The sequence below is a fragment of the Lytechinus pictus genome, chromosome 11 (assembly GCF_037042905.1).
Source record: "Lytechinus pictus isolate F3 Inbred chromosome 11, Lp3.0, whole genome shotgun sequence".
NCBI classification, from domain to species: Eukaryota; Metazoa; Echinodermata; class Echinoidea; order Temnopleuroida; family Toxopneustidae; genus Lytechinus; species Lytechinus pictus.
In genome coordinates this window covers 26,799,421-26,826,587 of record NC_087255.1, presented here as the reverse complement: position 1 = coordinate 26,826,587, position 27,167 = coordinate 26,799,421, and the positions used below count along the sequence as shown (strand labels likewise).

The following is a 27,167-nucleotide window of genomic DNA, read 5'->3' as shown; positions in this document are numbered from 1 at the left end:
AACATTTTCTCAACATTTTTAGAATACTAAACATTAACAATTATATTTTCATTTTTTTTTTAACTGTTACTGTTAGATATACTTGCTAACTTAATATACAATTGTCCATCAAATTGAATAGCTCAAGGAAGGATGAAGTTTATCAAAATTTGAACACAATTGGTACTTGCCGGAATTTTCATAATTTTCAATTTCTTGATAAAAAACCCATTTGATTTGGTCAAGTCCATCCCAACAAAAACTTGAATTGAATAAAAAGAGAAAAATCCAACAAGCATGCATAACACTGAAAATTTCATCAAAATCGGATGTGAAATAAGAAGTTATGACATTTTAAAGTTTCACTTCATTTCACAAAACAGTTATATGCCGCACATCTCGGTTGGTATGCAAATGAGGGAACTGATGACATCACTCACTCACTATTTCTATTATATTCTATTATATGAAATATTTGGATTTTCTCGTCATTGTCATGTGAAATGAAGTTTCATTCCTCCCTGAACACGTGGAATTCCATTATTTGAACATTTTGTGGTTCGGGCATGCAAGGAGGTCCTAATTGTCAATTTCGTAAAAAAAATGAAATATAGTATAATTCAAACAATAAAAAACAAAATAAATAGTGAGTGACATCATCAACTCTCTCATTTGGATGTAACTGACTCGTTCATATAACTATTTTGTGAAAAATAAGCGAAACTTTTAAATGTTATAACTTTCTTATTTTACATCCGATTTTGATAAAATTTTCAGCATTGTGCTTGTCTGATTTTTCTCTATTGATTCTAATCATTTTTTTTCTGAGGTGGACTTGACCTTTAATTTCCACTTTATTTTCATTCATTTTGCACAACAAATAGTCTAATTAGACCAAATGGTAAATGGACTAAATGGCTATTGGCCAACTGGTCATTAGACGGAATGACATTAAACTAAATTAAAGTAGACCATGTGGTGAGAGGACGAACTGATGGTAGATCAAATAGACAGTTTGCAAATGGACGAATTAGCATTAGACGAATTGGAAATAACCCATATAGGAACTCAGTACCCAATTATGGAGTAACAAACTCATCAATACATTTGAAACAACTTAGCTCCATGCATGTATGTATTGCGTTACACTGACTGCCCCTTATCATGGAGGTCAGGAGGTCATTTCATGGAAGCAACAGGGTCCTGGGTTTCATAGTCTAGTCTTATAAACTGTAATACTTATTCCACGGATGAAATCATTGGGTAAGAGAAAAAACATTTCAATAGAACAAAATGTGAATATCAAATTATCATGTTGGTATATGTCTATTCTGTAGAACATCGGTCACATCTGTGTATTTTCATCGTCCTTGGGGGTAAACTTGTATTTGAGTGGAGGCAAAAGTTTGGTACAAGAGACTAGTCGTACCTGTAGGCCACTGGTCTGGTTTCCCCTGACCCTCCACTGCCCATTGACCACGATCGGGGTGGGGGCCAGGATCTGTTGATACTGCCTGAGCCAGAGATGTTTACCAGCTGTTGCCTCCTTGTGACTGGTGTAGTCTACTTATTCAAACTTTGATACTTGGTTCATGGGTGGAATCATTTGACGAGAGAGGAAGGCGCTGAATAGATATTTTTTAAGTGCATGAACACGGAGCCTTATGTTTACAGTGTAAAAAAAAAAACACAACTTTGCATTTTTCACCCTGTTTGAGGTGAAGTTGTTTTGGGTAAAAATGTGTCTTGTTTGGTGTGTGAGACTAGGGCACCTGACCCCCTACCGTGTAACTTGTTTGATTGATGCCTAGCTTTTCTGGTACAGCAAAGTTTTGTACTGGACCTTGTTGGGGAGGGAAGATGAGTGGATTGGCGCTGATTAGAGATAGGGAGACATGTGCCCTCTATGTTAGCTTTGGGAAAAGGCACTTCCAAACAACAAGGTCCAATCTGGACTAACCGTATACCGGCATCTACAGCGGTCCGTGAAAAAATGCTCACGTAGCCATACAAACGTCTGCGCCGGAACTCAGGGCGAACAACTCTTTACCGTTGCGTAACTTGGCCGTGGCTGCAGCTGCCTACTGCCAGTTACCGGTGAAGATGTCGTCTGGGAAGGACACTTACCGTGAAGCCAGTCGGCTTTTGTTTCTTTGTATCATGTGGTATTTCAGCAGTTTGGGACAAAATGTCATCAATAAACATTTATTCAAGGAATTTCCCTACCCAACGACGGTTTCCATGACTCATATGTTGGCAGTTGCAATACTTTTGGAACCAGTTTTGAGACTCTGGAATGTGCCTGCTCCGGAAGTCATTGACAGAAAACATTTCTACATTTTGATTTTACCTCTTGCATTTGGAAAATTCTTTTCATCAGTCTCAGCGGAATTTAGTATTCTTAAAGTATCAGTATCTTTTGCACACACCGGTAATTGCATTTTCATTTGTTAACCCATAATTTTTTCAATTGCAGTAAAGTCAAGATTAAAGTTCGGTAATATTAAAATAATAATTATGAAATGTATGAACTTAACTTAAGGGGAGGGGGGGCGGCTGGTCTGTGGTTATGTCTATCCTAAAAAAAATTGAACTTAAGATTTTAAGAATATTAAGATTGAACATGGATTTCTTTTTAAAAACCCAAGGAAATTTTCAGTTGATAATGTGACTTATTATATTTTAAGACAGTAGAGGCGCACGGCCAATATGGGAGACTCTCTCTAATAATATTAATAGGGGAGACAATCTCCCACATTGGAGAGTTGCTTTGCAAAAGGACAAAAGAAACAACACCAATAAAAGCATGATTTTTTCCACCCAAAATTTTGTCTCACTGAGGTCAGAAGCCCATTTGTTTTGTGTGTGATTGACAACAAAAATCCTTATCAAAACAAAAGTAGACGGTGAATATGTAAAGTACAGACGGTGAAAAGGGGTAATTTTTCATGAGGAATCTGCTTATCACATTTTTATTTGCCGCCAAGGTAATCCTTTTGCAGCAAATGTAAACAAAGGAAATTGGACTCCAAAACTGGAGACTCTGAAATTGGATACCCAAATTCTTTACAAAAGTCTCTGATATTGGAGATAATCTCCCACATTGGAGACAGTCTCCAATATTGGCCGTGCGCCTCTACTGCAAGAGTGTGTGTGCCGAAAATCTCATTAAATTCGAGCAATATTAATTATTTCCTTGCAAAAGATGTGAGACCGGGACGAGGATGGCCAAATTTCTGTTATTTGAATTTTTATCAAATTGATGCACCTATGTTGAGAAAAACATTGTTTTTTTTTATTTTGTTTATATATGCTTTGACTGTCTGGATATAGGACCTCTAAAGCGTAAGACATTGGGTGATTTCAAGTTCAGTGTTGACCTTTTGGTGTTGGTGTTACATGTAGGTCAATTTTTACACCAAACATAAAATGAAGATCGTCCCGAAAAGTCACTCACTAGTTGTTGAGATGTCAATAATGTGATCTGGATCAGTTTTACAAAATCTGAATAAGTTTTGGAGCTCGGGGAAGCAATTCAAATTTCAACACCAAGGCCAACACCGGACTTGAAATCACCCATTGAATTGATAAAGTCATCAGGTATAATCATAGATCTACTTTAATAGTAGATCTAATTGAGATAGAGCATTCAATATTATATCAATGGAACAATAGGATTCAGTCTAATGAATTTACAAGCCTGATTCCCCCCCCAAAAAAAAGAAATCATAATAATAATAAATTAAGCCATCAACAAATAGAAACAAATAAATGTAGAGTTTACAATATTTTTTTTTCTATCATACATTGATTTATTTGTTTTTATTTGTCGATGGCTTGATTTATTTATCCATTTAGGAGGGGAGGGGAGGAATCAGGCTTGTAAATTCATTAGAATGAATCCTATTGTTCCATTAAAACTGAATGAACTTTATAAGTGACATGACATCTTATAGACTTATGAAATTGTTCTCAACAAATGAACCCCTATAAGTAGAGAGTTCAGTGAAATGCCACTTTTAGAATTTGTGTCTGCAACTGTGCACCCATGTAAAACAAGTGTAAATATTACAAAAAGCGATAAAGGAGGAGGAAAAACCCTATGGGAACCTATACCATGAGAAACTTTGAAGTTTTATGAGTAGAATTATGTATAATTCAAGGGCATACTGTACCTTGCCCCGCATAGCAGCGCATTGAACTTTAAAAAGAAGGATTGCACAGTCCCAGTCTTTGCATTTTGTGTAGGTTATGCAGGTCTACTTTTGCTGTAGAACAAAATCTGCACATTCTCCCCTTTAACTTAAACAGGAATATCTCTGTCAATATTTGACATCATGAGTTGATTTAAGCATTATCGTTTTTCTTATTTCACAAGCTTTCAAATGGTTCCAAATTTGTTGGGATTCATTCAAGATTTCAAGAAAGTCACCGAACTCCCTACATACATGTACATTGTAGACATACATGTACATGTAGGCTACTCTCCCTAACCTAGGCTATAAGAAACAAAACAGAACCCACAAACAATTGAATACTTGCCGGGTTACAGTAGGATTCTCATAATTTTTTTCACTCTTCTGAATCGGCCCTCAGTCCTCACATATATGTAAGCCATCACAAGGGCAAGGTATTTTTTTACTTGGCTCTATTAAACCACTGTCTGCATTGGGAGTCTCAAGATCAGTGATGTATCTTATTAAAGGGGAATCCAGCCTTGGCCATAAAATGTTGTGTTGGGAAGGAGAAAAATAAATTAAACAGAATGGTGAAAGTTTGAAAGAAATCGGACAAGCAATAAGAAAGTTATAGCTGCTTTAAAATTGAGATCACTAATACTATGTAGATTTCAAATTGGCAACTGGGTAAGTAAATTATGACAAGGGCAAGGACAACTTTCCCATAGGCCATGTACTTTATTATCAGGGGTTTGTGGTTTTCTCCTTAGTACCAATTCCCCTGGGGCAGTAATCTAAATATAACCCAGGTAGTATATTGTCTTATGTCCTCATGAAAGAGAAATATAATTTGAAATAAAACTTTTGGGAAAAATGACATTTTAGCCATAATATGTATTGGATTACATGGAAGAGTAGTCCTTGCCTTACATCACTATGACATCCCATATGCGGCCAATTTGAAGTCTCCATGGTTATAGTGATTACCAATATTTACAACTTTTAAAAATTCATAACTTTCTTGTTGTTTGTCCAATATTTTTCAAACTTTCTCTTATCAACTTGTCTGATTTTGCTTTTCCTTATAAAAACAAGTTTTCATTTGGGTTGGATTCCCCTTTAAGATTTGCACACACACTACATGTAGCCTTCATCACCTTCATACATACTGTCCTGAACAGCTTTCTTTTTTATTCCAATGCATAGTTCTGTCAACCCAGTAGGGACATTAAGCTTCATCAGGTTGTTCGTCTCACAATAAAACATGAACTCGAAGCTGAGCAGGAAATATTTATACATTGAATGAGACATCGTTTGAAGTGGATTAATTAGATAGCATTGTGACCCATTCATGCCTACAAGATCCTTAAAGGAGAATGAAACCCTTGAAACCAGCTGAATCCATATCAAAGAGAAAAATCAAAGAAACATATTGTTGAAAGTTTGAGGAAGATTGAATGAATAATAAGAAAGTTATGAGCATTTGAATATTGAGATCACTAATGCCATGTAGCTCCTCCCATTGGCAATGCGACCAAGATCTGTGATGTCACACACGTACAACTCCCTCATTACTTTAGTACTTATTTCACTTATATTCTCACTTTTACAGAGTATCACAAGGTGAGGTGTTCTCTTTATGAGAGGACAAGTACAGAGGTTTCACAACATTATATCATTGATGAATCGTTTGTCATATGATTAGAATGAGCAAAAAGATATGTTTTGGGGTATATTTTCAGTGTCCAAAAGGGGAGAGTTGTTCATCAGTGACATCATAGATCTTGGTCGCATTGCCAATGGGAGGATCTCCATAGCATTAGTCATCTCGACATTCAAATGCTCATAACTCTTCTATTGCTAGTCCTATTTTACTCAAACTTTTGTTGATCTTATTCTTTGATTTCTCTGCTTTCACAATAGCTAACTTGCTCCAAGAGTTTCATTCTCCTTTAACAGTTAACAGGTCACTAATAGGATGCATTGTACTTTTTAATCAGTCAAACTGAACTGAGAGTGAATTAAGTGTCTTCACTCTGTCAGCAATTTCACAGAATGCTGGGTATGTCTGCAATCAAAAGTCTGATAATGTACTTTATTGCAGAGTTTTATAGGATCTGAAACCGAATTTGTATTTTTACAAGGATTCTAACTTTTCAAGTGATCTCCTTTTTTTTCTTAAGAGTTTGTCTCATTGTTTTGGGGAAGGGAGCAGGGTAAATGCAGAATACGGTGCTTGTTGTTACATAATAACATAATGTCTGCCATAGAGATACCAGAGTAATTTCCAGTACCAGTACAATAATGGCTATTTCTGAAGAGCTTCATACACGGGGCTATATGAAACTGCATTAACTGCTCAATAGCTTATGGTGGTGATAATAAACATCACTTTCTTGCAAAAACAGAACTCTCATATTTTTAGCTTAACCCTGAGAGGTACAGTATCTTCTATAGAATATACTTTTTGCAGTTTATTTTGGACCTGTCCTGAAAATGCTAATAATCACTCATGGAATACAGTATTGACCGGAAAAAGAAAGAAAAAAAAAACCCTATACTGAGAAAATGACCATACTCTAATATCCAATACAGTACGTTGCACTAATACTCAAATCTGCGTAAGTGAAGCTAAATCATTTATCCATGGAAATATAGTTCGTAAGTCCATGATTTGTCAGTTATGCATTCTAGATTGGCATTGGAATTAAAACAATTATATCGTCAAATTGCAATTTTCATAAATCTTAAATTAGGAATAACAACCAATCAAACTAAAGAGAAAGGAAGGATCGAACTAAAATTTCAGAACCCAATTCATAAGATAAACCTATGAGGAATAAGGAGGTGTTGATGATAAAGGCGTCTGGGACTCTGGGTTATTACATGTATGTAATAATGGAAATAGAAACAAAGGAGTCAAGCGAGGGATGGAATGAGTGGAACACCTAAATAGAGAAGGAATGAAGATGACAAAAGAAAAAGAGAGGAAAGGTATTCAATGTGGAGAAAATGGATGGCAATTGAAAAATCATTAAACTCATATACTAGTAACCTACTTTAAGTTCAGACTGCAAGGGCAGTGCTGAAAAGAAATTATGCAAATGAACTCAATTCTCGACTGAACAGAAGTGTAAAATAGCAGGAGAAGAAAATACAAGTTAAAGGAAATCAACAAAAATAAGAAAATGCCTGAATTACTATCCTACACTATTGACCAGTTGAAAACAAGAGAGTACTCACTTTTTAAAGGTCTAACAAAACTTGGAATTAAATGTGGGCTTATAAAAAAATAGTACAGTGTGGGACTACTGAACGTTTTTATCAGAAAATTATAGAATTACACTCAAGGAGCCATGATATGAAATACCAATACACAGATGATGTATATTTCAAGTATTATTGTTCAATGGACCTAATTTGTTGTCACAAATATACTGTGTTAATGTTTACATATCTACATTGTAAATGCAATAAATATCAAGTGTCTCCCAGTTGCAGGTGCCTATTTATTCAACTCAATCTGTATTTGTATTCTATGCTAACTATACTTTCCACTGGCGTAAATCCCGGGGGGGATCGGGGGGATATATCCCCCCCACTTTTCGAGGAGGGGGGGATGGCCTGTACAAACATCCCCCCCAGTTTTTACGAAAGAAATGAAAAAAAATATCACAAGAGATAATTGTTTTATTGGTGAAAATTCTTCCTAAAATACCGCTTAACAAATAAAACAATATTATTGAATCATAAAATGCAAATAAACTTGAGAGCCAGTTCACCATTTCCAAACGAAATACTTATGTCCTTATTATATCATTGAAGAGAAACCCCCGTTTCTTCCAATTCATCAATGTTGGGGTCTTTGGGAAGGGATTAAGATGGAATGTCAAAACATTTTTAATGTAATCTCTAATAAAACCATTAACCATCATGGGGTAAAAAAGATAATAATATTGGAGGGTATTTGCCATATGGACATACAGTGGCGTAACTACGGGGGGCATGGGGGGCACATCCCCCCCCCCCCATCGGCTGACACCAAAAAACGGGGAAAGTGGGAAAAGGAGAAAAGAGGGAGAAAGGAAGAGAAGCGAAGTGGGAAAGAAGAAAATATTATTCATTATAATGTTATATTATATTATAATTATGTTATGTTACATTATACATAAGAAAGATTTTTATCATAACTTCATGAAACATAATTTGCCCAGGGCCTACGTCTTCATTGTTCCTGGTGCTCGCATTGTCTGTTTAACGAGATATATACCGGTAATCCTGTTGTACTAAAACATCCCGTTTTCAAGTCAATATAAACGAATTATATTTCCTAGCACTTGAGTTATCGTTGTTTTACGTAGTTACATATGTTTCTTTTTCATGACTCAAAAAGTGATTGCCTCATGTTAGGGTCTTCGTATATATATGAAACATTTCCTGTCCGTGATTACGTTCGCATTAGTGGATTGGTGAGATATGTCTGCTCTTCATGAATTCCTAAAATCAGTCCTTAAAATGTCCCTTCTTCTAATCTGAATATCAAAAATTTTCAGCTCGCGCTTCGCGCTCGCATCATTTGGTTAATGAAATACGTATGTCCTATATAGTTAATTCCTACAAAGAAACCTTAGAATGCCCCACTTCAGGTCTGAATTATCTAAGTTTTCAGCTCGCGCTTCGCGCTCGCATTGTTTAGCGAAACAGGTACCTATCATGATTACACAAATTTGATTATAATGTCCCTTTTTAGGTGTGAATATAACAAAATTTCAGCTCGCGCTTCGCGCTCGCATTATTTGATTAGTGAGATACATATCCGTTTAATGACATTGTCCTTAAAATGTCTCTATAGGTCAGTATAACTGGCAACTGAGCGCGCTTCGCGCGCTCACTAGCGCACTCACTCAGTGATTCAAAAATTTTGCTGGTGCCCCCCTCCCCCAATGCCGTGACCTACGTACGGTACGCCACTGTGGACATATCAATGACAATTCCTTGCATATCTGAAAACATGATTGCAAAAAAATGCCAAAATATTTCAGTCATCCCCCCCCACCCATCAACACGGATTTACGCCAGTGATACTTTCATTAATCTATTGGAGGCTGAGTCTGCTGACTGCATGTAGCCCATTGGAATATATCAAAATCATTCAGTCTCCAAATTATAGTATCTGACCTGTAACCTTATTGGCCCAACATTTTGCTGTGTCCGTGATGTGTAGTAAAGATGAAATCCACTCCCCATAAATTATGCATCTGAACATCATTATTATTTATATTTGTGTACTATGTACGATTGGAGGCTTAGGAAATTAAATTTCAGATCTCTTGAAAGTGTTGCTATTTTTTTTTCTTCCTGTGTTTATCTTTACTTCCATATGAATAGTATTAAAATTGTGTAATTTGCTCACAAATATCTTTATTTTATATATTTGTTATCTTTTCAGTTAAAGCCACTATGCCAATATTTACAGTTATATTATCAAGGCTGGTCCTAGGAGAAAAACAAACAACAAAGGTAAGATATTCATATCTTTTAGTTCCCAACATGTAGATGTTAATTCATGTTCTCCAGAATATTTTCTCTTCTGTATGAATCTGAATTTGAAGTATGGGTAGCAATCTTATGATCAAATTTATATTCTTATGTTTAAATTCAGACTTTAACAGATTGATGCTTGAACTGTATATGAAATGAATTACATGAATGCAAAGAGTGGGTGTTCCAAAAAAAAAACCCAGAAAGGTAAGCATATAATGGAGAACTCTACCAAAATTACAAAAAAGTCCATCAGTAATTACATATACTGTACATCAGAAATATGACTTTGGAAGTTTGGAGGGGGTATGTCTCATTGTGAACTGCCTGTTATATGTCCCCCAATGATAAAAAGACAAATTTTTCAGTATATTCTCAAGAAAGTAGAAAAAGTTTAGATTCAATTTTAATACATGTAGTTTAGATGTTACTGCAAAAATCAAGATGAAGTGGGTATTATAAAGTTGAATGGTGATAAGATATGAAAAAACATGACTGCTACCTATTATAACAATGCTAATTGGTGAAAAAATCAGATCTTGTTTTTGTTAGTAAAGTCACAATGAATGATAGACAAGACATGTAAAAAAACAAAACAAACAAGCAACAAGATTTTGAACTTACCAGTCATTGCATTTTTGATGAATTGGTGAAACTGAGCCTGTATTTCTACACTATGTGGGTATTCTTATGATATTTACCACACTTCAGTTCACTTGACTTTTCAAAAGTGGGTGGAAATGCTCTACAAATACTAGTAGTCAATGATCCATTGGCCTTGAGAAATAATAAATAGTAGTGTTTGCTGAGAACTGATTACTTCATGTGTGAAAACTATTTAGTATTTACATGTACCGACTTCCATGAGAAGCTGACAAGAAAAGAATGGTGAAATAAAAAAACATGTATTTTAAAGACATTCATTAGTAATGTACATCTTACAAATGAGAATCAGTACCGGTACTCAAAACATTTGACTTAAGTCTATAAAGGTCAAGTCCATCCCTACAAAATGTTGAATGAAAATACTAATAGACAAATCAAGCAAGCATAACACTGACAAATTTCACCAAAATCAAATGTAAATTATGTCATTTTTATAAAAATGTTGTGTATTTTCTCCAAATGAGTAAATATGCACAACACATGCAACCAACCAGGATGTACAGCTGTAGAGATTAAGCAACACATAACAATATTATATCTTTGTTATTTGACATCTGATTTTGATGAAATTTTCAGCATTAAGCTTGCTTCATTTTTTACATTTTATTCAAAACAACCTTTTCTTGGGGATGGACTTGCCCTTTGGAATTCGTAAATCAGTAAATGTAAAAGTGGTACATGTAGTTTCATGGTGCGGTTGCACTATTATTTGATTCTAATGGAAATCTCCCAGTCAATGTCACGTCTTGCAAGCCTTCATGTATTATGTGTGCATATTGACATACCCTGGTGTAACAATGCTTTTTTGGTCCACTTCATAATTGAAATTTTCATGGAAGTTCATATACCGTAAATTGATTTACTTCTATGTACATTGCATGTAATGTGCAGTCTTTAGAAAAATAATTGGGAGGCCTACTGATACAGCAAATTTGTGTGAATTCAATTAACATGTGCCTAATCTTAAATCTCATAAAGGAGCTAATTGAATTTTAATATTTTAAAGGACAAGAACAGTTTCCCAAAGGGCACATTTCTATGTCACTGCGTAAATGGGTAAAAGACAGTATGCAACTGGACCTGATACAAAAAATCTCCCAAGCCCATGAGATGGATATTGTCTGATAAAGTTTTGTCTTTCACCTATCTACTACATGTACAGTCAAATTTTTCCTTTTTCTCTAAACATGTCTTTTTATTCGGGTTGGATTCCCCTTTAAAAGGATAGTCATTGACATTTTTATTGACACAATTTCACACTCACATTTCGTCACTATATTGATGCACTCAGGACGTCAAGTTAGATTTATTCCATGTTGACCTTGAATATTGCTTACTGTATTTTGTTGTTACTATTTAACAGGTCAGTACTTATCATCTGTTAATTGTTGACAAAATCTTTACTAAATTTTGTTCAATATCTTAACTATGGTCCATTACTACATGTACACGTGTATGAAGTTGCTACATAATGGACTACATATACTTAAACGGTCTTTTCTCTGAAAGGCGCATTCATTCCAATTGAAGTTACATATTGAATAGTTTTTTATATTGACCTTAAATCCATGGTATAATTCTGCTATTCTACAGGTATATTTATCATTATTTCCTATCATCTGTGGTGTGATGATCGCAACCCTGACAGAACTTTCGTTTGATGCCCTCGGTCTCATAGCAGCTCTGATATCCACCATCACCTTTGCCCTTCAAAATGTATATTCCAAAAAGGTAAGTTCCATGTAAATAAATTGAAGCCAACAAGTAGATGTTTTACCACCTATATACCTTTTAGGAATGTTCTGTTATAAAAGCAAACAATACTAGAATCATACAAATTACTTGTAGACATAAAAATAAATAATAATCCACCTAGGTTGAGAGTGGCAAATGAAGATCAGTATCATTTGAGAATTTACCCCAAGTCCTCATACAGGGAGTAGCTTGATATTGGGGACTTTTCCACAGATCTATTGCAGCATTCAGTACATGTATGTTTATACTAGTATTAAATACATGTAGGTATCATAATATTAAGAAATAAATCTAATGCATACACTGTAGCTTAAACTAATCCATGGTCATGGCCTGTGAATGATGCCCTGTTGACTGACCTCAATGCCATTTTCATATAGGACAAAGTGGATATTTTTATCTATTAAGAAAATTTATGCTGTAAAAAAAAATGGCCTTATGCAGCAGGGGTAGGGCAGATCCCCCTCCCCCCCCCCCATGAAATTTTGAAAACTTACCATCTTATACTGTAAATTTTCACAAAATTCACCAAAGGTGTGCATGAAATCTTTCAATTTCACATTACAAAATGCAAAAGCACCCCGATGACAAGCTTGGTCGCTTCGCTCCCTCGCTTTTAAGTTTTTAAAAAGAGTTTAAATGCTACCTGCACCCCCAGCAAAAAAATATGCGTATGGCCATGTGTTCGATTGGCCAACTTTGTAACTAAACAAGTCAGGTAAATATATATCCTTGTAATGCGCTTTAATCATAGCAGCTGTTTCTATTGAGAAATAGCTGCTGCACATGTATATACACACAGCTTGTATTTTGTTTTATTCCTTTTCATGTGCAACAGCTGTTACTAATGGTAGTAAAGTCAATTTTCCTCTCATATTGTAAATGCAGAGAGAAATCAGATACATGTAGTGTGTCAGAAAATCAATTTTTTATCAACATCTGTAACACACTCCTACATGTTTTCTTATTTCCGATATGTTGCTTCTAATTTGAATAATTTTTTTATTGCCTTTTAAAAGTAATTTTAAATCAATCAATCAACTTGTGATATACCAATAACATTCAAATGATGTACTGTATTAGATATTATACTTTCATGCAGTTGCGTAATGAGTCAACAATTTTGAAGGGCCAGATAGCCAGATATGGCGTATCGAGCAAAATTTATAAAAAGTTCAGAGCAAGCAAAAATTTCAACATTTTTATCCCCCTAATCCTATTTTTATCCCCCAAATTCAATTTTTGTGATAGTTTTTAACATATTTCCAGAAGATAATATCATCTCTCCCCCTTCTCTCTTTCCTTTTCTCTATTTTATACGCCGTCCTACGGGACGTATTATGGTATCATACTTGGTGTCCGTCTGTTTGTCCGTCCGTTTACTTTTCCTTGTAAACGCGATAACTTCAGTTTAAAGGAGAATGAAACTCTTGGAGCAAGTTAGCTTTTGTGAAAGCAGAAAAATCAAAGAATAAGATCAACAAAACTTTGAGTAAATTAGGACTAGCAATAAAAGAGTTATGAGCATTTGAATGTCGAGATCACTAATGCTATGGAGATCCTCCCATTGGCAATGCGACCAAGATCTGTGATGTCACACACGTACAACTCTCCCATTTGGACACTGAAAATATACCCCAAAACATCTCTTTTTGCTCATTATAATCATATGACAAACGATTCATCAATGATATAATGTTGTACGAACCTCTGTACTTGTCATCTCATAAAGAGAACACCTCACCTTGTGATAGACTCTATAAAAGTGAGAATATAAGTGAAATAAGTACTAAAGTAACGAGGGAGTTGTACGTGTGTGATATCACAGATCTTGGTCGCATTGCCGTTGGGAGGATCTACATGGCACTAGTGATCTCAATATTCGAATGCTCATAACTTTCTTATTATTCAATCAATCTTCCTCAAACTTTCAACAATATGTTTCTTTGATTTTTCTCTTTGATATGGATTCAGCTGGTTTCAAGGGTTTCATTCTCCTTTAACTTAACCTAGGCTATTATAATTTGGTGTGTATGATACTCGCATAGATCCCAGGTAGCCTATGGATTCTGAGGTCAAAGTTCAAGGTCACAGTGACATGTTTTCATCTTACCCTTCTGCAGTTCTTGTAAACGCGATAAATTCAGTTTAACTCTACCTAGGCTCATATAATTTGGTGTGTATGATACTAGCATAGATCCCAGGAATTCTATTGATTTTGAGGTCAGAAGGTCAAAGGTGAAGTCACCACCTTCCACTTTTCTTGCTTGACCAATAACTCCATTTTCCATGTTAGAGGTAGGCGTATTATATGCTCGCCTTAGTGACACTCTTGTTTTTCTTGGTCATGAATTTTGTTTCGAGGGGGGGGGGGTTAAGCACCCCCAAACCCTCCCATCTGTACGCCACTGTTTACATGTGTTTCTGCAATTGGATCTTGTTAAAAAGTGCAGTAGGAAGTAGTTGAACTGCTTTTCTCATTTTTATATATTGAATTAAACTTAAAAGGAAAGGAATCCAACAAAAGCACCACAAAAGGATTTGTGTGTATCATGAAGAAAAATGTTAAATTGTCAATAATTCTGGAAGATTAGGGCAATTGCAGAGAAATGGCAAAACGAGCACTAATAAAACACAGGCCCACACGCATTTATCTGATTTTGTGATTCTCAGTCAGTGTAGATTTCATCATTTCAAAGCATTTGGTGAATACAAATTTACTGTCCAGTCTTAATAATTCTATATCAGGGGACAAAATGATTCACCATGGCAACTTATACTCTGGTGTGCTATTGAATTGACAATTGAATAATCAGTGTAATAGCAATCAACTACTCAAACACAATCCAAAGACGTGTACACCAGATTACGCAATCTTTGGGTGCTCCACAAAGAATTAAGTGTGACTTTTATAAGTCATGCTAAAGTGCTAATGTACAAAACTCAACATGCACTACTGCATATTAATATTAATCAAAGAGACTACATGTAGGTTCTCTGAGCATGACTAGACCAATGCAATTATACTGCATGCAACTGGAAAGGTACATGTAAATGCAATTTTAATAAATTGCACCAAGGTCTCTCTGTGTCACACTCCCCTAATTCCTTTCTCTTTTTGTCCTAGGCTCTAAGAGATCTACAGATCCATCATCTACGGCTGCTCCTTATGCTGGGACAGCTAGGTGCCCTTATGCTTCTTCCTATATGGTGTTTCCTAGACTTCCGAAGAATCATTGTCGATAGGAAAGTGGTGAGTCAACCTGATTTTTGCTGAGGATTTACAGTGTATCTCCCAATAAAAAAGTAATATAGCTGAGCAATGGAAGTGGCATGTCTAGGTATCTTAACCAGTGGCACCGGAATGTTCTGGGATCCGTAACACAAAGAATAGCGATCAATCGCTAAATGAACTGACCAATCAATATCAATGATACACGTACATTTGGTTTAAAATACTGACCAGGGACCAATCAGTGCGGTTCTTTCATATTTGCAATCTATCGCAAACCTTTGTGTTACGGAGCCCTGATCAGACAAAGTTTAGGATGGTCGAACCAATGTTATCACCCGATGGCTTGCCCCATCCTAATCTTTGTGTGATCTTTCTGTTGTCACTGGTCGTAATACGCTGGAGACTGGCCGATCATGCTACGTCATTCATTTTCCATAAAAGCTTGCTTACATACAGGTTCAGTCTCAAACGACTTTATAAAGGACAAGTCCACCCCAACAAAAAGTTGATTTGAATAAAAAGAGAAAACTCCAACAAGCAAAACACAGAAAATTTCATCAAAATCGAATGTAAAATAGGAAAGTTATGACATTTTAAAGTTTCGCTTAATTTCGCAAAACAGTTATCTGCACATCCTGGTTGGTATGCAAGTGAGGAGAATGATGACGTCATCCACTCACTATTTCTTTTGTATTTCATTATATGAAATATGAAATATTCTAATTTTCTCCTCATTGTCAAATGAAATTATAATAATTAATTTCTCCCTGAACATGTGGAATTAGCATTGTTTGATCCTATATGGTTCAGACAAGTTGGTCCTTATTGTCAAATCTGTAAAAAATGAAATATTGTATAATTCAAACAATAAAAAACAAAAGAAATAGTGAGTGATGGACATCATCGACTGACTCATTTCCATGTCACTGAGTTGTGCGTATCACTGTTTTGTGAAAAATAAGCGAAACTTTAATGCGTCAACTACAAATGTATCAAGTAATACAATACATAATATGAAATGTGTCTACATATAGAATATACAAATATAATCCATACTATAAACAATATAGTCATAATACATAATGAATCCCCCAAAACGATGTTAGCACAAATTTCACTTTTTAATAACAAATAAATTGATTAATGAACTCTGGAGACAGCCATCGTGATCAGTGATGGCGGACCCATTAAAGGTTCAAGTTCAGTCTCCAATAGCTTAGAGTCATATTTTTGCTATGGCTTCTATCAGGAATCCCACTCAATCACCTTTCATTTACTTGCACTCCACCATTCTGCAAATCCAGCCAAATTATCTCCTGCTTCTGGCCAATCCTGTAAAATATGGACATTACATCCAACCTCCAACATATGGAAGCTTTCTGAAATGATTTCTCTCTGGTTCATATGAAAAGTTGTAATGGTCTCCAATTACCAAAAATCTCGAAGCGAAGTAAGATTGGAAAATATAGGAGTTGATCATGCAGAATTGTTAATTGATTTTATGGCATAGCCTTTTTTGTGGATAATTTGATTTGACTTGTTTTTATTCATGAAACAATTCTCTGTTCTTGTGGTTTGATTTTCACAGCTTACAACCATCAGTTGGTCCTACACCCTCTCTTTACTGTTCTTCAGTGGTCTTCTAAACTTCTCCCAGAACATCTTCGCATTCAGTGTCCTCAACTTGGTGACACCCCTCAGCTACTCCATCGCAAACGCTTCCAAGAGGATCTTCGTGGTCCTCATGTCCCTCATCATGCTTCGGAATCCAGTCACGCCCCTCAACGTAATCGGCATGACAACGGCCTTGCTTGGGGTCACGTGTTATAATCTAGTAAGTAACCTGTCAACAATATGTACTCATCTCTATCATTTAATTGGCATAAAAGTGTTGTATAGGGACCACCTAGTTTCCATCGACAATGGATACAAATCTGTGCAGGTCATATAGGTTAACCCTTTGCGTGCGACGGGCTTCCACAGAAGCCCAGCGAGTCGTTCACTTAGCTACGACGGGCTTCTACAAAAGCCGAGATATGTTTGGTTTAATTCAATGAAGTTTTTCAGCTTTTTCGTAATTGTTATGTACTAAAACCTCTGCCACTATTTCCTTTATAAACCTATTTCGATAACAGATTGAAAAAAATATACAGCTACGTGGGGAAAAATCCAGAAAATAAGAAATCGTTTCAACTTTACCCGATTTTTTCGTTGGAGTCTGACGGGGAGGATAAATTTTGTGACGAGCACGTACGCGCGCGCACAAGGCCTGATCACGTGATTTGTTCTGATCACGTGATTTGATCCATATCGTTGTTCTGATATAATTATATACGCTACCTTTTCTGCAAGATCGTCACGTAATAAGCTACGCGTTTATTCACCATTTTCGTCTTATTTGTTTAATCAAGAAGATATCACTCTAGATAGAATGATATCTCCTTGGTTTCAGAAAAACAAAAAGCTTGTAATGTCTTAGTACTTTGAGCTGATCTCGGTGTACTTTTGAACTTTTTCCCTCCCCATTATCCCCCTTATTATTTTTGTCTACTATTCTGAAAAAAAGAGAAAAGAAAGCAGTTAAGCACACCATTCATCTTCTGCTCTTTTCAAAAGGGAAACGTCCATGTAGTTCGTGATATCGGCACTACCCGAACAAAAGAATGTTTGGGCGGCCACTCAAACAAATTCCTTCCGAAAAGAGCAGGATACAGATGGTCAACGCCCCGAACAAAAGGAAGATTAGTGTTTATCACTATTTGAGTCACATTTACCCCCTTCGCTCTTTGAAATTGCAACAGGAAAACAAATCGAAGACTGGTATGCAATCTTCAGGAACAATTTTTTTTTTTTATTACAAACTATAATTCATGAAAAGAAGAAACCAAAGGCGATTTTTAGTGAAACATTGAGGCCACCGTCTTAAAGCCCAGAAGCCAAAAATCACAAAATAGTTTCGGACTTTCGTTGCGCAGCATCATCGTCGTACTTGCAAGGGAATATTCACCCTTTTTTATTCATTCTGGAAAATAAAGGTATTTGGTATGCTGTGATTTCACCCAAAACGGATTATCGTCGTAATTATACACTTTGCAAATGATCTGTATACAAGGGGGTAAAGAGACCATTCATGAGTAGCGTGACAATAGGCAATGAAAAAAAGTACCTGAGCAGACAACAAAGCGGTATCGATCGAACCCGACTTGTCCGGTCGTGCTGATTGCCCTTACGCATTTTTGTACACAGTGCCTATTGACTTGGGAAAAAGCGAAGATTTGACAAAATATCACGACTTTTTCCTCGTAAATTTCTTAACTATTCTGTTGATTTGAGAAGCGAGACCTTTAGTTCTAGAAAGAAAAATGTCTAATCTTTCATCTTTATACATTTACTAAAATTCCTGAAAACACTTCAGTTTGGCGCAATTAGCAATAGATTAGGAAAACACCGCCACAGATCCAAATACCAGCAATGTACAAAAACGGCTCCGCCGCAGGGAGAGGTATCCGGTTTCGCGGGCCCGCACGCAAAGGGTTAAGGTCTGGTCCCACTGGCCGACAGACACAAAACATACTCATAACGGATACAGTGGACAAGCAAAATTTCGAGGTGGCTCCATCCGCTTCAGACAATGGACAAAATGGGCAAACAAAGAAATTACAGTGGACGGATGCTCAATGTACATGGAGTGTATGAAACACGTATGCAAAGAATACACAACGGATACATAATGCTTTCCAACGGATGTCAAGGTTTTGCATCCGTAAGTGCAGTGGGACCAAGCCTTTAGCCTACTACATAATACAAGCAAACCTGCTTTAGCAACTACCGGCATAGAAGGATTGCCTGTCTGCTTAAGACCACAATTGTAGTATCCCCTAACTTGTATTCCCTCGTTGAAACTTGTATCGCACAAATCTGTCCATAAAGACCATCTGCTTTATATAAAGACTGCTTACCTCATCTTCATCTGATGATTTTTATAAACAGGTTCCTCAGAATTTTTGTCCCAGCAGTTCTCCTTTTCCTTTGAACCTTTTTTTTTCTGCAGACTAGCAGGGTTTCAGTGACTTGATACTTCTGCACCATTTTGTCAATCGGCTTCAAGCAGTTTTAGATAATACCTTCAATTTTTGTGATTAAAAAGCATAAAGTTAGAACTGCACACCGGGCACAACTACACACATGAGTAAAATATCAGATGATCTTGTACTTACATATTTTTTTCGAAACAAACAATTTGGTGCCTTATTTTATGGTTTCAAATTATCATTAATGAACATTATCTGTTATTAAAGCCATTACTGGATTTACACCAACACTGTCTTATCTGTAAATCAAACACATATGACTTGGGCAGACAATTATGAAGAAAGTGTAAATGCATGGTTCCATGGATGGAACTTTTTCATATTAAACCTCTGAACTTTCTTTCCCTTTCAGGCCAAGTTTGATCAGACCAGGTCACGGAATGTCCTTCCGATGGTGACCTCTGACCTCGTCGACGGGCGTATCCTGACGGAGCGCGAGAAGTCCAACGGTCACGCCTACCATGATGTATGACGCCAACTGAGAAGGGGTATTAGCCCTACCTTGAGAGCGGGACGCAAGAACGAAGCCAGGATTTATGATGTTTGATCTCTTGTGAGTTAGCCTGAAGCTTGGCATACAGTAACCTGGCCTGGGATTTTCTCTCTTTATCCTCTGCACCCTCCTTGTTGAAAATCTTATCTTATTTCAGCCCTTTAAAAAAAAAAATTTCTTGCTGTGAGGCAGGCAGGTGATAACTCTGACAGGGATCTTAACAAATGTCCTAACCAGTTTCCGCATCAGATTTTAGTGGGAAACCTCTTTTTTCACTTTCCAATCCTCCACTTTCTCCATAGACTAAAACAAGGGAGGATCTAGAAATGGCTGAGAAATCCTGCTTTTAGGGGGAATCCTCGGCTTCTTTCCCTTTCCAGTCCTCCACTTTCTCTCTAGATAAGAAAATGGATGATAGGGAAGGGAAATGCAAATCTGTGTAATCCCACATTCAGCAAACCCAGGACATGACTTTTGTTAAGGTACCTGGTGCCTGTGCCCCGTAGCACAAAGGTTTGCAATTGATTGCATATATGAGAGAACAATTTTGATTGGTTCCTGGTCAATGTTGTGAATTAAATGCTTATGCAACAATAATCTTGATTGGCCATTGCCTTTTAGTGATTGATTTCAAACCTTTGTGTTAGAGGGGCACTGCCTAAGAGAAGTCGATATACCAGGCTCACTGTGCTATTGTATGCAAGGTTGCAGGCTTCTCCATCTGAATAGTTGGAGATGTATATTTTTTTTTATTTCCAAAGCTTTTCAGATATCTGTCCATCCACAATGTTATGATTTGTTTTTAATTTTGTAGATATCTCTAACCCCAAGTATTTGCCAATTCAAACTATTCTAGTAACTTCTGAAGGTTTCCATGGCGAGCAGTTAATCAATGTTGGGGCTTTATGGTACGCCATTTGTCGCCATATATATATATTTATTTGGGGGGGGGGCGGGGGCTCATGTAGGTGGCTCTTTCCAGAATTAATAATTCATAGTGTAATATTCCTATCTTGAATAATTAATGAATTTTGTCCTTTCAATCTCAGAAGTGACCAACCTGATTTTGACCAGACCCTGTTTCGGTCTACAATTTCAGTACTACTGTACAGATCAAGAACCATGTATATTGCATTGTAATTTACTGTATTAATAATGCATATATTTAATCAAGAATTATTGATGGTTTCTTACCATCCTTATCCTATTTTCAGCTCCAGAGGGCAGCAAACTTCTTTTGTAACCAACTGACTTCCAGGGCTCTTTTAAATACACAAATATTTGTTACGGGTTTTAAAGTGACATTGGGCAATTAACAGTATTGTTTGTGCTTATCATTCAATAATGATATTAATAATCTGAGATTATCACGAATTGAGATGTGATTGAGGGATTTTGACAAATATAACACCTCCCCCCGACCTGCAAAATGTAAGAAAACTTATAAAAAGATAAAAATTGCACATAAAAATTTAAGTGGATGGCAGTAAAAGAGAGAAAAACAAATGTATATGGTTTCACCAGAATTTTCTGAGCGTCAAAACTCTCGTTGGTACCCCTTCGATGACCAATTTGTAAATAGTAAAGCAAAATGAAGAGTGCTATTTATTGTAAATATTTCTATTTTGGTAGCGTATATATTTCTGACCTTAGCAACAAGGTTTTGACTGCTATTACATGACCAGTATTATCATGCCAGTTAATCATTCTATAGTTTATATACGTCAGAGCAATAGATTCATAATTAGTATAGTAAGACAGTAAGGGCATTTTTTGGTATGCCGCTGTATTGTGATATCGTGTGGAGTGAATGTAATATAGGTAGTTTTGTGTGAATATGCTTGGTGAAATCTGGGCCCTGTCTTACAAAGAGTTATGATTGATCCCATCAATCTCAAATGTATGGAAATCCATCATTGTCATAATTTTTTCTTTAGGAAATTTGCTCAATGTCCATTGAAAACAAAGAGAAGCATACTGATTTGTCAAGAAAACAGTAAATGTATGAATATAGGTCATTTCTAGAAAATATTTTGAACAAACATGTATGTTAGATGTTGATCTTGCTGGCTTTCCATAGTTGCAATTGATCCGATCAATTGCAACTCTTTGTAAGACGGGATCCTGAATTGTGCTGCAGGGGAAGTAACATCGGAATTCATCAGAAGACAAGATTTTAAAGATATGTGAGAACTGCTTTTTCTGAGCAGAATATCTGTAGTTATAGTACATAAATAATCATTTTGTTGATCTTGCTATATTTTGTATTTTTTTGTGTGCTCAGTTTAAGGTGGAAACGGGCACAGAGAGATGTTTCACGAATCTTAAATGAATGTACATGTAACATAAATCAGTTTTAGTTGATGAAAAAAACCCAAGAGTTCCATCTCAGACCAGGAGAGCATTTCATGAAGTGTCTTATGAGTGACATTGACTGACAAAATGAATCTTAGCCAATCAGATGCAAGGATTTCAGTACCTTATAACAGATGCCAGTGGAAATCACTGAAAACTTTTTCTCATGAAACAGTCCTGGTTGTGTCTATGGGAACTCTTGTATGTATAAACTCTTAATTTTAAGTCTAATGTGTGAATTTACTTTAGGGAGTTACATTTGAAGTACCTATTTTGTAAAAGGCAAGAGGAAAAGTGGAAGAACATTTTTTTCAGTTACATTTTTGCTTGTTCTCAAACCTTTATGCATGATGGACATGAATATGTTGTGTTCTTGCTACAATAAATGTGGGATTTTTTTTCTTCAATTATTATTCCTAATCATGTGATGAATTTGTTCTGAATATAATCAATTTCTTATTCTTATACAATTATGCCATTGCATCAGAGCAATTATACAAAAATTATCAATGAATATTATTAATGAGAACATTTGAGATTCATGTTTATCTGTGATTCTAATTTCTTTTATTTACTGTAAATGTACCATTTTTTTTCTTATTTAGGAGCTAGATCAGAGCATTTTTATCCATTCTGCTGTTTTATAATGTGAAAATAGAAAATGGTATTCACGAATAATGCACCTTTATTGCCTAGTGCCCAACAAATAAGGATTTAGTTCTTGTTATGTATAAATGTATACTTGCTTATTGTCCTTGGGGGCCGTTTCATAGAGCTGTTCGTAAGTTATGAGTGACTTTAAGAATGACTGGTGATCCTTTCTTGTGTTAAGTGATATTCACCATTAAATGTTCATTGGTGATCATTTAGCGGATAAGAAAGGTTCACCAGTTTTCAAAGTTGCTCTTAATTTACTATTAGCCTTATGAAACACCCACCATGGGCCATAATACATAAAGCTGTTCATAAGTTAGGCAGGACTGGTGATCCTTTCTTGTGTTATATGAAATATCCCAAAGTTCATCGTTATGGCAGTGAACCTTCTAGAATTCTGATCAAATGTTGGCAGTCAACACACTTTGCATTAAATGCTTATTAACAACACGAATTTCAATCTGAAAAGACGGGACTTCAACTTTAGCTGATGGGGAAAACAAATAGGAAATCTGATTTAGGAGAAGGAAGGGTCATCAGTTGTTTGTAAAATCATGTATAGTTTACAGTTTTATGAAACTCTACCCTGTAAAAGTTTTGATGTTTATATTCATGTTTAGATGGAAAGGAAGAGAAAATCTGGAGCAGTGTAATATAAATTGTATATCCAATTCAGGAATGCAAAATTCAACAATATTTTGTTACTGAATGTGACTATTATTTTTTCTCTCTTTTCTATTGTGGTAAGCAGGTGTTTAGATGCATACTGTGCTAACTTGCCTTTTGTAACTCTTCTGAAAGATAGATACACCTTTTGTAGTTATGATTGTAAAGTTATTTATAATTTTGGAGAATGCTTTCCCACTTCATCTCATAACTCTTGACTATACTCTAATTCCATTATACCTTTTAAACCTTGTCTTGCTTTGTGCATCTTTTTTTGTTGTTGCTGCACTTCACCATTAAAGCTACCACCTTACATGATTCATAAACTGGTATATTACCCCTTACTAAATGATATACTTTCCACATCCCAGGATGTATTCTTTTTTAAAAGCTTGTACATATGTCCTTTTTTTTATTTATTAATGGCTAGCAGAACATTCCTGGAATTAAGTTATATTTATTTACATTATTGTAACCCTTCTCATTTATTCCACTTCATTGTTACTTTAACTCTATCATTATTAGTATTGCTTTGCGTAGTACTGTTATCATCATCATCATTAAAATTATTATTACTTCTATTTCAAAAATACAATAAAGGGTTGATTAATACAAAGAATTATCAGGGGATATACCGGTAGTATACGAGTTTCATGTGTTGCTTACATGTGCATCAGTATACATAAAAAACATCATCTTGCAATGAGCTTAGGGTAACTTTGGTGTACCATGTCAAGGTAATATTACTGAGAAGGTGCACATACCATTCTGAACTTACAGAGTAAAACTTGACAGGTGTATTATTTATACAGGGTTTGGTTTGTTTCGGAAATGAGTGACTTACAGAATTAATGCATACATGTTTATTTGTCTTTAACAATAACATCCAGGACAGTTTCATTTTAAAAATCTTTTTGCTGATACATTTGTAAGTTATGTTGCTGTATACACAATGTAGGCCCTGTACAATAAACATGATACATTTTATTTTTACTATTAATTGTAACTTACTGTACAATCAATTGGATCTTTATGTTGATGGGCCCAGATGTTATGATCTGGTCACTTTTGTTGATGACCCACCTGAGTTATGCACGGTTCTGACTTGCATTGTTTTGTATTGTATCATCTTCTATGATCAGGTTTTTTCCCATCTTAAATTTTGCTTGTGTCTTGATTTTCTTTAACTTTATTTCATTTTATAATATTTGCTGGTTTTGTTATTTTCATTTTCAATGCTCAGTTCTTCATCAACGCATATTATTTTGTTATGTATTTGTGTTATTTTTATTTCCATGTATACATTTTTGTAGTCCTTTCTACTCTTTATTTATACATGTATATAGATATCCACTTCCTCACTTTTTATGAAATTTTTTGCCGAATGTTTATCTAATTTACATTTTTGTTATTTCTTGGAATGAATAGTAATTTATTTCATATTCACATCAGCATGTCCAATGTTGCTTGGTTTTATTTTGGCCTGGACAAGTGATAAAATGGTAAATAGTTCATCTAGATGAATTAATTTTTGTTTCCTCTGTGTATGTACTTTTTTTCTGGCTGAAGTACTTTTTTCTTGATCCATCCCACTTTTGATGAAGTACAAGTTTTCTTTTTTTTTTTGTAAAATATTACAAGTAGTATGATTTGAGTTGTTTTTACATACTTTTCTTGAAATTATGATTAGATTTGTACCAATCTGTTTATTTTCTTTTCATGCAATTCTGTGCGTTACGATGTCATATTTTTTATAATTCTCAGTTGAACATGAGGTATTTTGCACTTAGTTGTTCTCATTTATTCAGCTCATTTGTTAAAGAATAATGATATTAATGGTAATACAATTCTTATCTACCCAGGATAGTCACTTCAAGCATGACATATTATGTTATGATACCCTAGCTTCTCCATTCCAATATGCCACACACCTGGCTAAGTAAGGCAGAAAGTCCCATTTAAAAAAAAAAAGAAGAGCCATTAGTATGGCTCTGCCTTGGCTCAAACCCGAATCCTTCCATTCACGAGGGGTTGTTCTACCACTAAGCCAACATATACATAGTATAGCTCTCTTGAATTTACTTCTTGCAATATAGGTTAATGTACTAGTTTTTGTTGTACTATTGTGTTTGTATATTTTTCGTTGCCCTTTATTCTTTATTATTGCAATCTTAGTGCGTGATAGAATTTTCAATGTAATTTACACTGAGGCCTAGTGAAGCTGAAATGTCCTTTAGATCTTGTAAAAATCTAATTTCATGTTTATTTGAATCCTTGAATTATTTATTCAGGACCTTGCCTCAATCTCAAAAATGACTCTTATATGCATGCATCAATGTATGTTTTATATTTTATATTCTGTAATTAAATCTTTATGCAAGGCATTGAAAGGTCAGTGAACTTTGGACTGACCCACAAAGTGTTTCATGGGTGACACGACATAAGCTCCTGCGACATTTCCTCCGTTCAGATTCAGATGGCATAGGATAATAGTTAAGATTGTAATTGAGTTTTGGGTTCAGAATAATGTAAAGATAAGGATTAGGGTTTATTTAGTTTTGGAGGTTAGGCTTTATGTTTGATTTAACGTGCATGATTTCCTTGGGAGCAATTGTCGCCGGAGATTTTGTCATGGAACCGTTTCACAAATTTGTTCGTAAGTTATGCATGACTTTATGTACAACTTCACGCCATAATTATGATCAGAATGCAACTTTCATATTCTTATCTTAGGTGATGGACGGGTATGATGTAAAATTCCAACTAGGTAATTGTAATATGGAATTTGATTAATCGTACATCTACTATTGGGAAATTTGGGGGCTTTCTTGACTAGTTATTGGGAAATTTTGTGGCTTTCTTGACTAGTTAATCGAATAAATCAGTGATAAAGTTAATTGATTTCTATTATTCGATGTCTTACCAAGTGAATTGTGAATTTTTTAACACAAATTTCTATTTCCGTGTCATCCTGAACATTGCATGATAATCTATGAATACTGTTGCAATACAATGTATACTTAGTGATGTCAAATAATACCCATGTTGCGTACCGTGAGCTGATTATTTCTTTAGATTTGTTTTCAAAGAGAAGAATTTATGACATAAATATTGCTTCCTCGCATTGGGAGCCAATAAAATATAATATTTCTTGTCTAAATATTTGTAGTGTCTTGTGTATGTTATTCGCCAGTGTTTACCTTTGTTGGGAGATTTTTTTAATCTAGAAAGAGAATAAGTTTTTATCTATTTCTGACTTTTAAATGGATTGTTGAAGAAAAAAAAAACGCGAAATGTAGTAGAACAGTAAGAATTACCGGTCTGATAAAAATAACAGTAATATAGCTCTACAACACCAAATTTAACAGCAACCGTGTTCAGCAACAAATTAGAGTTAAGCTATGAAGAATAAAATATGTAGAGTCACTCTCTACGATATTTTAATTAGTGAGAAAAAGGGGAAAATAGCAGAAAAAGAATAGAAAAGAAAGAAATGGTATCAAACAAAAGGGATTTTGTCGTGTAGCTCTTCATAATCATTGCAATTTATTTTC

The 27,167-nt window shown here is 35.3% G+C and overlaps 1 protein-coding gene across 1 annotated transcript; it reads left to right on the top strand.

Moving 5' to 3' along the window:
- The first annotated feature begins 1,912 nt into the window (after positions 1 to 1,912).
- LOC129271093 (solute carrier family 35 member E1-like) lies at positions 1,913 to 26,773 on the top strand. Its single transcript, XM_054908450.2, has 6 exons — positions 1,913 to 2,410; positions 9,607 to 9,677; positions 11,958 to 12,095; positions 15,247 to 15,372; positions 16,943 to 17,188; positions 19,798 to 26,773. The coding sequence occupies exons 1-6, from the start codon at positions 2,083 to 2,085 to the stop codon at positions 19,915 to 19,917; spliced, it is 1,029 nt and encodes a 342-aa protein (XP_054764425.1). The 5' UTR covers positions 1,913 to 2,082; the 3' UTR covers positions 19,918 to 26,773.
- The last annotated feature ends 394 nt before the right edge of the window (positions 26,774 to 27,167 follow it).

Excerpts from the sequence above, each read along its gene's own strand:
- LOC129271093 (XM_054908450.2), top strand. The coding sequence starts at position 2,083 with ATGTCGTCTGGGAAGGACACTTACCGTGAAGCCAGTCGGCTTTTGTTT. Across the intron at positions 2,411-9,606 it reads AGTATCTTTTGCACACACCG|TTAAAGCCACTATGCCAATA; the intron begins GTAATTGCATTT and ends TTATCTTTTCAG. Across the intron at positions 12,096-15,246 it reads AAAATGTATATTCCAAAAAG|GCTCTAAGAGATCTACAGAT; the intron begins GTAAGTTCCATG and ends TTTTTGTCCTAG.